At 39.7% G+C, this 16,242-nt stretch overlaps 1 protein-coding gene across 2 annotated transcripts; it reads left to right on the forward strand.

The window, feature by feature from the left end:
* Nucleotides 1–3,078: 3,078 nt before the first annotated feature.
* ctnnb1 (catenin (cadherin-associated protein), beta 1) lies at nucleotides 3,079–15,964 on the forward strand. 2 transcript variants are annotated; one of them, XM_041988719.1, is made up of 17 exons: nucleotides 3,079–3,283; nucleotides 8,720–8,770; nucleotides 9,273–9,497; nucleotides 9,594–9,847; nucleotides 9,942–10,180; nucleotides 10,405–10,606; nucleotides 10,762–10,906; nucleotides 11,011–11,114; nucleotides 11,582–11,716; nucleotides 11,837–12,040; nucleotides 12,290–12,448; nucleotides 12,730–12,849; nucleotides 13,041–13,191; nucleotides 13,478–13,599; nucleotides 13,735–13,795; nucleotides 14,586–14,836; nucleotides 15,157–15,964. In XM_041988719.1, the coding sequence occupies exons 2-16, from the start codon at nucleotides 8,758–8,760 to the stop codon at nucleotides 14,798–14,800; spliced, it is 2,349 nt and encodes a 782-aa protein (XP_041844653.1). In that variant the 5' UTR covers nucleotides 3,079–3,283; nucleotides 8,720–8,757; the 3' UTR covers nucleotides 14,801–14,836; nucleotides 15,157–15,964. The 2 variants fall into 2 exon arrangements, with proteins under 2 accessions (XP_041844653.1, XP_041844652.1); XM_041988718.1 differs by having other exon boundaries at nucleotides 3,079–3,258.
* Nucleotides 15,965–16,242: the final 278 nt, after the last annotated feature.

Genomic DNA, 16,242 nt, shown 5'->3' on the forward strand with positions numbered 1-16,242 from the left:
CGACCCACATTGGGATGGCAATATAAATGCATTATCGAAACATTGTGTATATAGAATCTATACACTACTAAATCCAAATGTTGATGGGCTTCTGTCCAGGCAATTCTTTATTACTAGTACTTTTTATTTTAAGCTTTTTACTCCTTTAGCTTTTCTTAAAAATTACCTGCATGCAGTCATATTTAATCACTGACCTTTCAGCTTGTTTTGCACATAAATACAGCTAGAAATTGTTCGTTTTACAGGACTGAGAATAGAATAATCATCCTGTTCAGTTTTTCAGGAGGGAGTGTGATTGATAGAGCTGAATTTAACAAGCAGAAAGTGCACGTATGACCCATGTGTTCTTGATTAAATTATGAATATGATCAACTTTTTGTATAATCAGTGACAAATTAAGCATAAAAACTGATACCACTTGTCACTTCAGACCTTCTGCAGAGATTTCAAAGACAGTGTGTTTGATGCAGACTTTCGTAGACGTCACAGATTAGACCTCAGTAGGATTTCACAGAAAGTAAATCAGATTTTTTCACTTTGACCTGTTAATCCAGATGCAGTGGTTGCAGGAAGATGAACTGTGACAAACTGCTTGTGATTAAAACATGATGGTAACTCAAGCCTGACTCTGCAGCTGCAGCTTTCTCAGGATGCATTTTTAATTTCCTGCTGACAAATATTCACTGTGTGCTGTTATATTGTGAATACAGTCATTGTTTGACAGATGTAACAATAAATTTGTTCCATGAATGTTTCTATAGTGTTATGTAAAGACACTAAAAATAAAATCTGCACTTCTACCTGGACTTGCTTCCCCAACTTTAGTGCTACACTTCTAAATTTAACTTCAAGTTGAAACATTATCACAATATCCAGCCGTATAAAGAACTGTGGATGCTTAGAAACACTGTGTTTAGATTGGGGAAGCTATATTTCACCACTACAAAGGCAGGTGTATCTTCTCATAAAGGGGTTCTTTTATAACAGTGTGCTTGTTAGCAGGTGAAGGCTTTAATGTGCGGTTGCCATCTAACACAAACATGATTATTTCAGACACTGTATCATTCTCTTTGTTCAAGGGCCTTTTGTGATAATATGTTTTTAATGTACTTTATCAAAGATTCTTTTTACTAACATCTTCACCCACAAACATGATGACTGATGTTGAGAAAATATAATGGGAAAAGTTAGAGGTTAACAAGCATCTGATCACCAACCAGTCACCTGAAAACCTTTTCATTGATTTATGTTTTTGTTTATAATTAAGATTTCTGCTACCCTGAATGTTGAGTGGTGTCATCTCTATTTTTTTTTTCTTCTTAAAGTTACTCACTGTGCCCTGATTTTGTACCATTTTTGCATGAGCGTGCTCCTGTGAAATCACGTGTCTCTTGAGAACTGGAGTAATTTGATTTCAAACCTCATGGCTCTATATTTAACTGAGTGACAGCAGTAATTTTCACTGTGGTTTGAAAGCAATTCAAAAATAAAATCTATCACGCTCAGTTACTGTAACTGTTGCAATCTCATGACACAGGGTGGAGTCATTTTAAATGATGATTGCATAATACAAAGCTATGATGAATTGATTCCCATCTATGCAATTAAGAGACTGGTTTATTAACTGCTTTTAGCTGGAGTTTGGCTTTTGGTTATTTATTCCACTCACAAACTGCAAGTAAAGGTTAATGAACCAGCCTGTAGCCAGATGACATGAGAATGTTTTTGTTTACTAATGACACCGCAACTTGTTTAATGAAGGGACAGAGTAAAAGTACATTATTTGCTCAACACTTTTTATTACACAAAGAAAAAGGTACCAAACCCTAACTAGAGGCTTTTCTCCTTATTGGTTAATACTGAGCTAAATAGAAACTCATCTGAAAATGAACCCTCAGAATAAAGGAAAGATCACATTTGCTTGAGGGGCCTCAAATATGCTCATGAATCCCTAATGATTTTAATAGCCAAATCTGCTTTCTGATTGAGTCGGGAAATATAGTTCATCTAAATCTGTGATATTTTGAAGAAGTAATCCTGTTAGCATGTGTGCCCACATTGTTTGATCAGGTAAATCTGTAGCAGGATTAATTGCCTAAACTCTGATTTCTTTCCACTGAAACGCTGAAAAATCTAGTAATTTATCACTGTTTTGACCTATTTCCTTGACAAGTGAGATTCAATTTATTTCAGAAGCACAACCATGTCTATTCTGATTATCATCACTTCTCAGGAATCACTGACTCACAAGATGAGAACTGATGCAGAAGGAAGCCTCCACAGGAAAGGTGCTTCGACCTGCAGAATGACTTGCTTTTTTGCCTGCAGGCACAATCACAAAGTTTTATTTGCTCAACAGAAAGGTGTTTGTGAACAAAACAAAAACAGATTTCTGAATGCCACTGACATTTGGCAGTTAATTGTCTTTGTTTGGAAAAATTAATAATAAAAAAGTTGATTTATTTTATTTGATTTTGTTTTTTTTATGATCAAACCATTTATTTAAACTAAATTGCTGATCAGCAAATGAATGTATACCAGCTCATGTAACAGTGGGGGAGCCTGGAGTGATATTAACCTGCAGTTGTTTTCTCAACTTAGACTGATTTTGTAAACAGTTTTTTTTTTTCTTCTTCTTCTTCTTTTTAACTGGGGTTATTTATTTTAGTTTTCTTTGGTGCTGGGGGATGCAAGCGAACACAAACAAATTTAGTTCTGACACGGAAACCCTCAAGTCCGTAGAAGAGCAACGTAGGTGAGAGAAATGATCTGTTTTCCAGTTTAAGATAACTCGGGAAAGGGGATCAGATTTCCTTTTCCAGTGTGTCGGAACTTCATTCCATTGTGTATTCATACTCCAGTCATATGGATAAATTACGTCTTAATTTACTCAGTTAAATCAAATGTTTTTCACAACAAATGGATGCCGTTATCGTGTTAGATAATATATATTAGAAACTTAATCAGAATAACACATATTTTAAAAAATGTGACTTTAGCTTCTATTTTGTTAGGATACACGGCAGGATATGAGTACACAGGGTGTTATTCGGTCTATATAAATCCGCCGCCATCTTACATTTCTCAGTCTCTGCTGTTCAGGCTGCGCTTCTTCTTATTGCTGGTGGAGGGAGTGGATGAGGACTCCCCGCTGACGCTTGTCTGCACATTTTCCTCGAGTTTTTTTTTTCCTTTTTCCATTTTCAAGTGGTTTTACTCTCCGGGACCCAAGTGGACGGACTTGCTGTGTTGACAAGGGTAGGCTTCAACATTCAACCTATCGGTATTATTCAATTTCTTCCTCTTTTCTTATCCGGCTCTGAATGCCAGAGGGAATGGAGACGGTTGTTGTGTGCGGGCCGGCCGGAGATGCTGCTGTCGCAGCTAACGAATCAGCTGCTTTCACGGCAGATATTTGGGATATGCCAGCCACCGCCTAATGGGGAAATATCAATTTTACCGAAGATACCCGGTGACCTAATGTTATTCAAAGGGTTGTGTTGGCCATTCTAGACTAAATGTACACTATAGTTAAGCTTATCTTGTGGATCTCTTTGGCTTGCAGTTTATTCGGATAAGAAAACTGGATTTAGAACAAACGTTGATGTTCTGTCCGAGCTTGTTTGAATAGTTAACATAAGTAAACGCTAGCTTAACTATTAACCCGCATAGTGTTGGTCACATTCCTGTATTCTGACTCATGTTTGGGCTACTTGAGTTTCGCCTTTTGGTCGTATATTTGTGCAGCTGTTTTAGCTTTACAAGACACCACATAAGATGGAAATGTGCGCAGATGAAGCCCACTGTTGTTTTACCACTAAGTTGTGTGTTAAAAAGTCTTAGCAAACGTTAATTACCTTTAGCCGCGTTAAAAAATGTTGAAAACGTTTCGTCTGAAGCGTCACTCGAACTTTATAGAACCATGAACAGTTGACATGCGTTATAACGTTAAATCGTTCTTACTGTGTAACTTAAATAGTTTATTTAACTGAATACCACTTTATGTTTTCCTCGGGTCCTTTTAAACAAAGACCGACAAAATTCCTCCCTGGCGAAGTGATTTGGGAGGAAGACGAGGAGGAGCCAGAGTGTGAAATTTGAGTCGGTGGTGTTGGAGCAAGAAAGTCAGGGGCAGCCAGCAGCTGTGGAGGAGAGGCGGGGCGGCACGGTTATTGTTTGGCTGAGCCTTTGGTCTGTTTTAATCAACGTTAATGTGCAAAAAAATCTGGTCCCCTTGTACAATAGGAGATTCATCAATGTAACTGCTGGAAAGGCACCCGTAAGGAATCTCTTTTTTTTAAAAAGTTGGATACCTCGCAGCTTTTTTGCCTCCCGATACAAACAAGTGGTGCAAAGGCTACGGTGTTTCGTGGCACATAGAGGGGGGATTTTTAGGTTTTAATGTAATTTGTCAACAAACGGAAGTGTTGCATCTGCTCCTGTATAGTTATGTAAAAGAACCCAAAGTAGGGTCTAGCCTCATGATTTGTGGTTTAATTTCACCTGCCCGTGTTGTTACCAGATCATTGCGTTTTGTATGTCTGCATATTTTAGACCCATTTAGATATTTTACTCGGGGATGTTTTTGTAGTCCTTCCAAGTGAAATCCCCGACCAAATTACACAACGGAACAAAAACCGACGTACCCGCTATCCCGTCAGCATTTTTTTTCTGACGACGCATTGATAATTTTGAGACGGAAACGTGGGTGTTGGTTACATCCGCGATAGTACCTGGTATGGTGACACTAACCACTTTCAAGAAAACAACTACCAAAAACTTTTCCATTGGTTTTGCCAAGACACGAGACTTAAAATTTTCTTTCTTTTCATAACCCTACTTTTGTGTCCAGTGTTGATATAATTCTGTTCTGAAAGCATGGCAATAGTGATATACTCTTTTTTGTGTGTTTGTTTTTTTTGTCCTAACAAAGATAATATTTCAAGTTTTTCCAGCAGTTATTAATTTGCACTGCTTTCAACCTATATGGTATATTAATGCTAGTTGAAATTAATTTAAGTGTTGCACAAAACAGTGGCAAAGTCACCCTGATGTGAGTCCCGTGGATGATTTACCAGTTTCTCCACAAGCATCTAGGATTTTGCAGTAGAGAAACAGAATAACGCTCTGCAGCGGCTGCAGGCTCTGGGTTTATTGTGTTGTTGGCAGCCAGCAGTGAGTGCTGCTGACCCTGCACATTATGTGGCTAAGCCTGTGGCAGCTTCTGTCTCTGCTTGTGCCGATAATACAACTTGTTTGGGTCATTTACTCATCTGGATCTATTGACTCTCTCTGTTTTTCACTAGAGTAAATGGGTTGTTCATGAGCTTAAATTGATTTTCTTAATTTGTAGTCCTGTTCTCAAATGCATTTATTTAACTCAAGCTGTGCATTGTTTCACCTAGAGAGTAATTGTGTGTATGTTTTTCAAGGCCACTGCACGCTGTAGAAAGACTGCAATTAAGCCAAAACATGTCTGCAGGCCAAAGGATTGAAATGTAATTTCAAAGAAATTGTGTTTAACACTGACTTTTCTTTTTTAACTGACAATGTGTTACTCTTTACCCAAGGCTTACCTGATCTCAGCCTCGCTCAATTTTGCTGACAGAATGGATGTGTTTTTCTTCTGCTGTTTTTAATTTAAAAAGTATTTATTTAAATCCCAGTGATGAAAAGATGGGTATTGCTGGTTTATTTTAAATTTTCACAAATGGAGTGTAGGATGGAAGTCAGTATTCTGTTTCTTAGTTTTTAGATAAGTGGCTGAAATGTTAAACTAAATGTGCCTGAAATGACTTGTTGTAACTAGCTGCATAGGCTGCTCTACATCTTCATGTTTTGAGGATTAAAGTTCTGTGACATGAGAAACATCCAGTCATTATCATTTAATGGTTTAATACATGATAAAAAAAATTCAGCTAAACTACAGCCATCTCCTCTATTTTTAGTTTATAAAATTTCCTCTGTATGTTTCAACTTGTAAACATAAATAGCTGAGTTTTAGAGCCATAAAGTTCTGTCATAATTTTATGTGCCAGTTACACAGTAGCAAACTGTTTCTGTATTTGAAAGCACATTTCCTGTACTACATTCAGGACAGGGCCATACACAATGAACTGTGTTCTCAGGAATCCCCTTCTGTGCTGGAGGTGTATGCACTGTGTGAGTGTTGACCTGTAGTTAATCTTAAATTCAGGGGGCTTTGAAGTGTGTCCATGTGCCTGCACATAGCCTCACTATCTACATTCACATATGTGATATATTTGATGGACTAAACCAAGCTTTGCTAAAGGTGATGTTTTCCTTTGTTTCTCTGCACAGGACAGCAGTTTTCATACTCTGGGGGCTGGTGTGTTAGTCAGTAGGCATCTGGTTTCAATTATATGGCTTTTAACTGCACTAGGCACAACTCTACATATTGGATTTCGCATCTGGCTTCAAAGCAACCTATCGTTCAGATTTTTGTGGCAGGGCTGCTAGCTTGATGTCTTAGAAGTCTAACAGTAACAAGTTTGTTATGCAGAGTTTGACTTTACAGTTTAAGCTGCTCTTTGTGTGTCTCAATTGGAGGCCAGACTTTGCTTGTTTGCTCATAAAAAAGAGAGGGATCAGCAGAGTTTCCAAGGCCAGATGTAAAGAACCACTTTACCACCAGTGTGAATCATAAATGGTTCCACTGTGAGCTTTGATTGTATGTTTGATTTGTATCCAGGCATGTATGGGACATGTGGCTTCCATTAAGACTGTGCTAGGTTATGTGAGGGCAGGCCTGCAGTGCTTGGAGGATGGCGTGTGAACAGCGAATTTGAGTTGGTACATTTGTGGTAAGAAACAACAAGTCTTGGAAAATGATTCAAGATTGTGTTTAAGTCACAAAACTGAGCTAAGGTGGTGTGGGTGTAAGTTATTCAGAGCTCCACAAACTCTTTCCCATCCATTTGCACTCATATTAGGCTTTTTTTTTCTCCTTTTACCACTAGGGTCCTGAAGTTTTTTTTTTTTTTTTTTTTTCCTATATTAATTGTAGGAATTGGCTAATAAGAAATAGAAATACTCTTTTACTGTGACAGTGTGGTATGTTACTTTTTGTTGTAAATGTATAAATCATAAAATGAATAAAACTAAAATACTGTAAAACAACAAAACAAAGTACACGATTGGACTATTTCACTGGGCAGTGTGAGTGAGGAAGTTTACCTAATATTAATGTTTTTGTCCGCATTTCAATGGCAACTGATCAGCCCCAAGTTAACACGTTGTCTTCACCTGTGTCCCTGTTTGTGTATATGTAAGACTTCTGTAGCAATTAAACTCCTCATGGGCACATTTTTCCATTTCATTTAGTCTCTTGATTTTTAATCAAAAGGAACTGAATATAACAGTGGAGCCAGCATGTTGTCCATTTCTGTAATTCTGTAAATGCAAAATTTTTAGGTTTTCAAATGCTTATGTTTAAGAGTTACATGCAGATAATCTGAGAGTAGGGAGATGCACAAATGAGTACCCCTTCTCAACATATATTACATAAGTCACACTCTTAGGAGCACTAATACTTATTTTTCTATCGAAACACAAGCAATTGTTCAGTTAGTGTAAGTTGTCTGTGAAATTTTTAAATGTAACACGTAAATAGAAAAAGTACCCCCATAAAGATGTTGTATTTAAGATTTTTATGTATTTGGTTTGATGCTATTAGTTTGGTGAACAAGGGAAATACTGCAGTCTTTCTTAGGATCCTCTGTGCAGCATGACATTCATGCCCTTGGTATTTCTGAAGAGAAATTAGGTTTAAACTTTTTCACTTTCTCTTGTTTGAGAGACTGAATGACATTTTTCAACATTGGCTGGACCACTTTGGAGCTGAGACTATTAGTTCAAAGCAGAAAATGCAGTTAGGCGTATCTGTAAACTCTGGCATGACAGACTGGTTATTTATTTATTGTATTTTGTTTAGTCAGACCCCCGGTTTCTCTTTCTGATGCAGACATACACAGACCATAATGACTGAGGAATTTTGCTTCTGTTTTCCTACTGAATTTGTTTTTGAATAAATGTAAGTTTTGAAAAAGTCTGACAAAAGGATTTCTGATTTAATGGATATGTAGCAAGTTTCCTATTTGAGCAGAGTTTTAACCGTTTTCTATTATTATACTTCTGCCATAATATTCCTTTTTCATTTAAAACAAACAAAAAAACCCAGCCTTTTGAGATTTTCCTTTCCTGAATTATCCCCCTTTGCTTGCTCTACCTCTCCTGCCATTTGCCATTGTTTACTTTCCTTCAGTGTGGTTTTGGCTTCAAAGCCAGTGCAAGTATGTGTCGCCCTCCTCCCTCCTGCCTCTTCTCTCCACCCAGTGCTTCACTTCCCGTCCTTCTTCACTTAAATAGTTGGTAACTGCTAGACTTAATGGTGGCTTTTGTGCGTGAGCTTTGGCTGTTTGCATATCTGTCTGAAACAGAAAAGGGAAACCTGATAAAGGGAGGAGGCAGGAGAGGAAAGAACCACCAGAAAGTCGGTTGTCTGGAGCATTTCTTTAAAACTTATACTAGCTTTAATTTAAGCCCCCCTCCTCTCCTCTGCCTCCTACTTTGCAGCAATGTTTTTGAGTGTTAAGTTTAAATTGGCTGTTTGTCACACTGGTTGTGAGCAGGATAGAAGAAGTGAGTAATGAATGAAATGCTGCTGAGCCAGTTTGACTTACTTTTTTTTTCTTCCCAGATCAGGAAGCTGTGTTGGTTGTGGTTTGAGACAGGAACATGGCTTCCCAAGGTAAGTTAAGATTCATGCACACACTCATGTTTTTCATCTTTTCTTACTTTTGCACATAAAATTTAGTTTCCAGTGTATTAAACATATGGAGCAGTCCAAACTTCTGTTGGTGTAGGTTTATGTTCTTTTTGGACCACAGTGAATTACTTATTGATTTCAACTTAAAAATCTTAATGTGACGCTTCGAGAGTCATTTACTGGTAAATCCCACCTCACTGAGTGTATGAAAACACTGGAAAATAATAACATGAGGGGTAGGAAAAAAGTCCATTTAGAACTGTGGCTATAAACCACCGTTCAGGCAGCTTGAATCCAAAACCAATGTAGCGTTGCCATATGTAGTAGCTGTAGTCATTTTTCAGAAATTGTCAGACCATGCAATCGCTACTGAAACAGCAAAGTACTTTGGAAGTTTCACAGCTAAATTGTGAACATTTGAAGTTGGTTTAACTGGCTTTTCAGGGCCATACTTTAATGTACAGTATATTTCTTCTTTTTTCAGCTGATCTGATGGAACTAGACATGGCCATGGAGCCAGACCGTAAGGCAGCAGTCAGTCACTGGCAACAACAATCCTACCTAGATTCAGGCATCCATTCAGGGGCCACCACAACTGCTCCCTCTCTCAGTGGTAAGGGCAACCCTGAGGAAGAGGATGTTGACAACCAGGTCATGTATGAGTGGGAGCAGGGCTTCAACCAGAACTTCTCCCAAGAACAAGTACAAGGCAAGTCATAGCATTACTTTTCTTATCAAAATTGGACAACAAGTCAAACATGAAGGCCATTACAGCTAACCTGAGAAAGTTTCTTGTCTTTACTAGACATAGATGGTCAGTTTGCCATGACTCGTGCTCAGCGGGTGCGTGCAGCCATGTTTCCAGAGACACTTGAGGAGGGAATGCAGATCCCTTCCACACAATATGATGCTACAAATCCTACTAATGTCCAGAGGTTGGCAGAACCATCACAGATGCTCAAACATGCTGTGGTCAATCTGATCAACTATCAAGATGATGCTGAGCTCGCAACCAGGGCCATACCAGAACTTACCAAACTACTCAATGATGAGGACCAGGTAATGTTTTTATACAAGCTGAGGGGCAGAATACTCTATCAAAACACTTAGTTGCTTTTTATTTTTCTGTAACATCTGTGTTTGTCCTCTCTAGGTTGTTGTTAACAAAGCATCAGTGATGGTTCACCAGCTTTCAAAGAAAGAAGCTTCTCGCCATGCCATCATGCGCTCTCCCCAGATGGTGTCTGCAATCGTCAGGACCATGCAGAACACAAATGACGTGGAAACTGCTCGCTGCACTGCAGGAACACTGCACAATCTTTCCCATCACAGAGAGGGACTGCTGGCTATCTTCAAGTCTGGTGGAATACCAGCTCTAGTTAAAATGCTTGGGTATGTAGTGGAATGGTAGATGGAGGGGTTTTCTCTGGGGTTTACAATTACTTGGCGTATTTGTAGCTGATTAGGGGAACTAGACAAGTGGCTCACAGACCTCATCATTGGTGAAACAGGCCTGTAACTTTTTTTTTTTTTTTTTTTTAAGAACTTAAGTAGAATAGACACATTTAGTTTTGGTGAGGTATTCTTAGTTAATCTAACAGTTCTGTCCTCTGCAGTTCACCAGTGGATTCTGTCCTGTTCTATGCCATCACCACCCTCCACAACCTCCTCCTGCACCAGGAAGGAGCCAAGATGGCTGTACGTTTAGCTGGTGGTCTACAGAAAATGGTAGCTCTGCTTAATAAAACCAATGTCAAGTTCCTGGCCATCACCACTGATTGTCTCCAGATACTGGCCTATGGAAACCAGGAAAGCAAGGTGAGGTGATTCTGAATGATACTGTTGACTCCTATTAAAAACTTGCATATTAATTAAAAATGGCACCAACACAAGAACTTATTTTCTGTTTGATGTATCTCTGGACATTGAAAAAAAACAAAACACCTAACTTGGAGTGAATTCTATTTCTCTAGTTGATTATCTTGGCAAGTGGTGGCCCCCAAGCCCTGGTCAACATTATGAGGACCTACACGTATGAGAAACTGTTGTGGACCACAAGCCGTGTTCTCAAAGTTCTGTCAGTGTGTTCCAGTAACAAACCTGCCATTGTTGAAGCTGGTATGCTTACTGAACATGAAGTATCTGTCATATAAGCACAAATACTTTTTTTCCCTATTAGGGCAGTTAAATCACTGCAATTATAACACTATTTGTATGTGCAGGAGGTATGCAGGCCCTGGGACTCCACCTGACGGACCCCAGCCAGAGACTGGTCCAGAACTGTCTCTGGACTCTCAGGAACTTATCTGATGCTGCCACCAAACAGGTGATGAAAACTACACCATGTAAAAATGTTTAAGCTACTATAAAAAATGGATGCATCTGTGTTAGGCGGGAAGAGCCCACATTCATTAGTTAAGTTTGTAACTTGCTTTGATCTGCAGAGATGGAAAATGACAAAGAAAAGAAATGACATTTTTAAAATTCTAATTCTTTTGACTACCTTGAACTCATTTCGCTGTTTACAAACCTGCATCCTGCAGACGGCTCCCTGTGATAGTGTTTCCTTACCAGGCTCATCTGTGCTCAACCTCACATTAGTCTTTTAATATGTGCAAGTATGTGTGTGTATGTGTATGTGTATGCTTGCTTGTACACAAGCGGGGAGGGAGGGGGTTATCTGTGGGGGTGGGGGAGGGGGGTTGTTTTAACCATGGAAAGCACTTTGTGCTGCATTTTTGTATGAAAAGTGCTATATAAATAAAGATTGATTGATTGATTGATCCTCTCCAGGAGGGAATGGAAGGTCTTCTTGGAACGCTGGTGCAGCTGCTCGGCAGTGATGACATTAATGTGGTGACCTGTGCTGCAGGCATCCTGTCTAATCTGACCTGTAACAACTACAAGAATAAAATGATGGTCTGTCAGGTGAGAACACACATTCCCACAGCTTATGTACAGTCAAAATATATAGCCACCATTTCAGGTCTCTTTTCATTAAAGTAAATTGATTTTATTCAATTCCATGTCTGCTTTGTTCCCCTCCAGGTTGGCGGCATTGAGGCGTTAGTTCGCACAGTACTTCGAGCTGGTGATAGAGAAGACATCACAGAGCCAGCTATTTGTGCCCTGCGTCACCTCACATCTCGACACCAGGATGCTGAGATGGCACAGAATGCTGTCAGACTGCACTATGGCCTGCCTGTGGTTGTCAAATTACTGCATCCACCCTCACACTGGCCACTCATCAAGGTACAAAACTGCAGTTCTCTGTTTATTCATCGTGAACTAAGCATTAATACAGCTTTTCTGGTATTGCAGAAACAAATTTGTGATGAATTACTGTTCCTTTCTGCAAGGAACAGAGCTTTTTTTTTTTTTTTTTTACTAACTAGTTTCTATTAATATATGTTAAACTGTAATATTTGGCCTTAATTCTTCAGTAGCTGTAATGTTTAATCGAAAGCACATCATTGATAAGCTACTGCACTATTCTTTCAGGCTACAGTTGGTCTGATCCGTAATCTGGCCCTGTGCCCTGCAAACCACGCCCCTTTGAGGGAGCAGGGAGCCATCCCCAGACTGGTCCAGTTACTGGTCAGAGCACACCAAGACACACAGAGACGCACAAGCATGGGAGGCACGCAGCAGCAGTTTGTGGTAAGAGCACTCACACATTCCCAAAACTTCTTTGAATTCACACCAGTGTATTAAAGTCTTGTAGTCTGTACTGCATGATGTGCTGCACAGTAGAATTCAGTTCCAAATTAAAGTTCCCCTACAACACCTTACATGGTTTACAAGAAGATCAAGAAACATTTCCCACTAATATCTGATCAGTTTTAGTTTTACAGTCAACCTGTGCAGGTGGTTGGAATTAGAAAAGAGGGCACAACGAGTAAAGAGCCACTGTTAAACATTTAAGTGTTTGTGTTTATAAGGAGGGAGTGCGTATGGAGGAGATTGTGGAGGGCTGCACAGGAGCACTTCATATCCTGGCAAGAGATGTCCACAACAGAATAGTCATCAGAGGACTCAATACCATTCCACTCTTTGTACAGGTCAGTTTTCAGTGTGTTTCCCATCTATGTAAAAGCCCTAAAATAAAAGCAGTTTAAAGAATTTCAATGTTATATTTTTGTGTAATGTATAATAACCGTTTTTCTCCCTGAAAAGTTCTTGACAATACTTGGATAGAAGAAGAGGTGCGCTTGCGAATTTGTTTAACCATGAGATGTGTGTTTGTGTGCAGCTGTTGTATTCTCCCATTGAGAACATCCAGCGTGTAGCAGCAGGTGTGCTGTGTGAGCTGGCTCAGGATAAAGAGGCTGCTGAGGCCATCGAGGCTGAGGGAGCCACTGCCCCTCTCACAGAGCTGCTGCACAGCCGTAATGAGGGCGTTGGTAAGTACATAAAACCACAGTGAATTTACATACCGACGTCATTCACATAACTGCTGACTCGTAGCTTTATAGATGTTAACAAAAGCAGGTTCAGTGCTGCATGGTGGTTGTTATTGGATATATCAGAAGTGCCTAGAATCTTTCCCATAAGTTTGCTTGTAGGATTATGAAGTTTTAAGATTGGTTGGACAGAGTGAAATATTAATACTGTCATTTCCAGAATAGTTCTGTTATTTCTGTGCTTGCAAGGACTTCTTTTTAAAGCACGCAACTTTTCAATTTTCAGCAACGTACGCAGCAGCAGTTTTGTTCCGTATGTCAGAGGATAAACCCCAAGACTACAAGAAACGCCTCTCTGTAGAACTCACCAGCTCGCTCTTCAGGACCGAACCGATGGCCTGGAACGAGGTAAGAAACATTCATTAATAGTTCCTCAACTGCTTGCATAATAGTGGAAAAAGTGTGTGCACATGACCTAAATTTAGACGGGTTAAGGAGATAGCCTGTTTAATTAATTTGTTTTGTCTCTTTATTACTTTGCAGACTGGAGATTTGGGTTTGGACATTGGAGCACAGGGAGAGCCTCTGGGCTACAGACAGGAAGGTGGGTCTCTTCTGATTCGTGTGTATGGAACTTTTCCAGTCTAAACAAGACAAAAGGATGTCACAGAGCAGTTGGGCAAAAAAAAAATAAAAAAACATTATTACTAATTTTTCTGGGTCTGTGTTTTCCAATGACTTGTCTTTAAATTGAAATCCAACCTCTGTGGCAACTTTAAAAATCATATTTGCACAGCAAGACATTACCAGTCTGATCAGTCTCTACATCATTACTGCTGACAGGATTAATGAGAAGTGATGATGCTCAAGCAACACGAGATGGTGAAGGCCAGCAATGTTGAAGTAAAGGACAGAGATTGATTATAAATCACAAGAGGCTCCAAGAAGTTCAGTGCTGCTACTGTCAGTTGTCGCACAGTCAAAGTGTACCGGCACTTTGGACTGTGTCCAGATCAATAGGGCCTGCTGTTTGCACTGCTTTCATTCTTCAAGCACTTAACAGCTCCAATTAAAAAAAAAAAAAAAAAAAAAAAAAAAAGCCAAATGAAGAAACTTGATGTTGGCGAACATACTGAACTTTCTGACCACTGCTCATCACGATGAACTGATGGACAAATTGGTAAAATTCAGTTCCCAGTCTAAACAGCTGTAGTGTAAAAAGAGCTTGATCGTGGTTTTGCCTGTTGGAGGACTGACAGCCTGCTGATGGTGTGTTGCTGTGCAGTGTTAATTTGAATGATCATACTACTGTGTGACAGTGTGGTTTGTTAACATGCTTCTAACAACTGCTTTGCTTCCCCTGCCTCTCCTCCATCCACTTCCCGCTTCCCCAGACCCAAGTTACCGTTCCTTTCATTCGGGGGGTTACGGAGGGGACTCTATGGGTATGGAACCCATGATGGACCATGATCTGGCTGGAGGGCACCACCCTGGCCAAGACTATCCCCCTGTAGAAGGGCTACCTGACCTGGGACATGCCCAGGAACTGATCGAAGGCCTGCCACCTGGAGACTCAAACCAACTGGCCTGGTTTGATACCGACCTGTAAATACCAAGACCAACATTACACTACACTTTCTACTAGGTAAGACTGACTTCTCACTTGTCTGTACTCTTATTAGCTAGAATCAATGGTAGCAACTTCTTTGCAAAGATTTAACATGGAAACACAGTGGGGAGGATTCTGGATAAAAGGGCAGTGGAAGGAGAAGAGTGGATTTGCTCAGGGTGGCTGTTGCATGTTCAGACTGCTCTGAAACTCAAAGCTGTGTGATGTAGTGTGTGTTGAGTGACTTGGTGTTTGATCTCTGTGTGTGGCCTTTTACCAACCCCAGTGCTTCTTCAACTCCTTCTTTTTACCTTCCCACTACCCCCCCTCCACTCATTTCTTTCTGCCTGTTGCAGCTGTATCATGTGATCTGGATGAACCTGCATTGTGATTCGCCCATATGGAGGAGGCGGGGTTTCAGAAAGTGCCTGAAGATGACTCAACAACAGCGAGTAGAGTTTCCTGTCTATGGGAACTCCATTGGGACAATGTAGATTTTAGTGCAGTTCGGTTCTGGTCTCTCAGCCTGATGGGGGACTGATTTCAAATCCTGACACAAAACACAGATTTTGATCTCAGTGATCGGTTTTCAAAAAACCCTTTTTATGTGTTCATTTTTACTAATTTTGTTTTACTTTTTTATTCTGTTTTCTTTAAGTCTGTAATGGTACCAACTGAATAGCTTTTTCATTTTTCTGCGTTGATACTCATTTCCTGTTTTTGCAGTCCATGGTATTTTAAGTCTGATAGTGTTTTTTTTTTTTTCTCTCTTTGGTTTTTCTTTTAATAGTGATGCTCCATCCAAGTAAAGAATCGGATCACATTTTAAATGGTGTCCAAACACTAAAGTTAATCAGTTGAAATGTATTATGAAGATCAAGTGTAACATTGTGTAGCTTTTGTATAAAAAAAAAACAAAAAACAAAACATGAATTGGAAATCATGGTCCAAATATCAAGCTATTTTCTTGCTTTAAAGGACACTGATGTGTCTCTGCTGTTCCAAAGGGGGTTTAGCTGACCGAGTTGGGTGGGAGTGTCTGTAAAAGGACATGGGTGGAGAAGTGCTCCTATTGGTCTGCTGTTACTATGGAGTGAGGTGATGAGAGGCGCTGGTTGCTGTAGCCTGCTGTGTTCTGAAACAATAAAATGGACTGTCATTTCACCTGGATGTTTGTCTTATTTCAGATTTAAAGTTACCTAGCAACATGGGGTTAATCTGATGCAAATTAGGACTTCAGAGTAGGTGTTTTACTCAAGGGTACATATGAGGTAGGGGGAGGGAGAAATATGCTCAGGCGTGTTCCTCATGGAGGAAGGTACTGCTTGTTTTATCGGGGCAAAAAGACGGCATCATTCAAATGTAACTATACTTTTTAGGACAGTTTTTCACATGAGTATGCAATGAAAATGGCCAAATAGTAACATGTTTTATTATCCTCT

This window comes from Melanotaenia boesemani, chromosome 6 (genome assembly GCF_017639745.1).
Source record: "Melanotaenia boesemani isolate fMelBoe1 chromosome 6, fMelBoe1.pri, whole genome shotgun sequence".
In the NCBI taxonomy this organism is placed as follows: Eukaryota; Metazoa; Chordata; class Actinopteri; order Atheriniformes; family Melanotaeniidae; genus Melanotaenia; species Melanotaenia boesemani.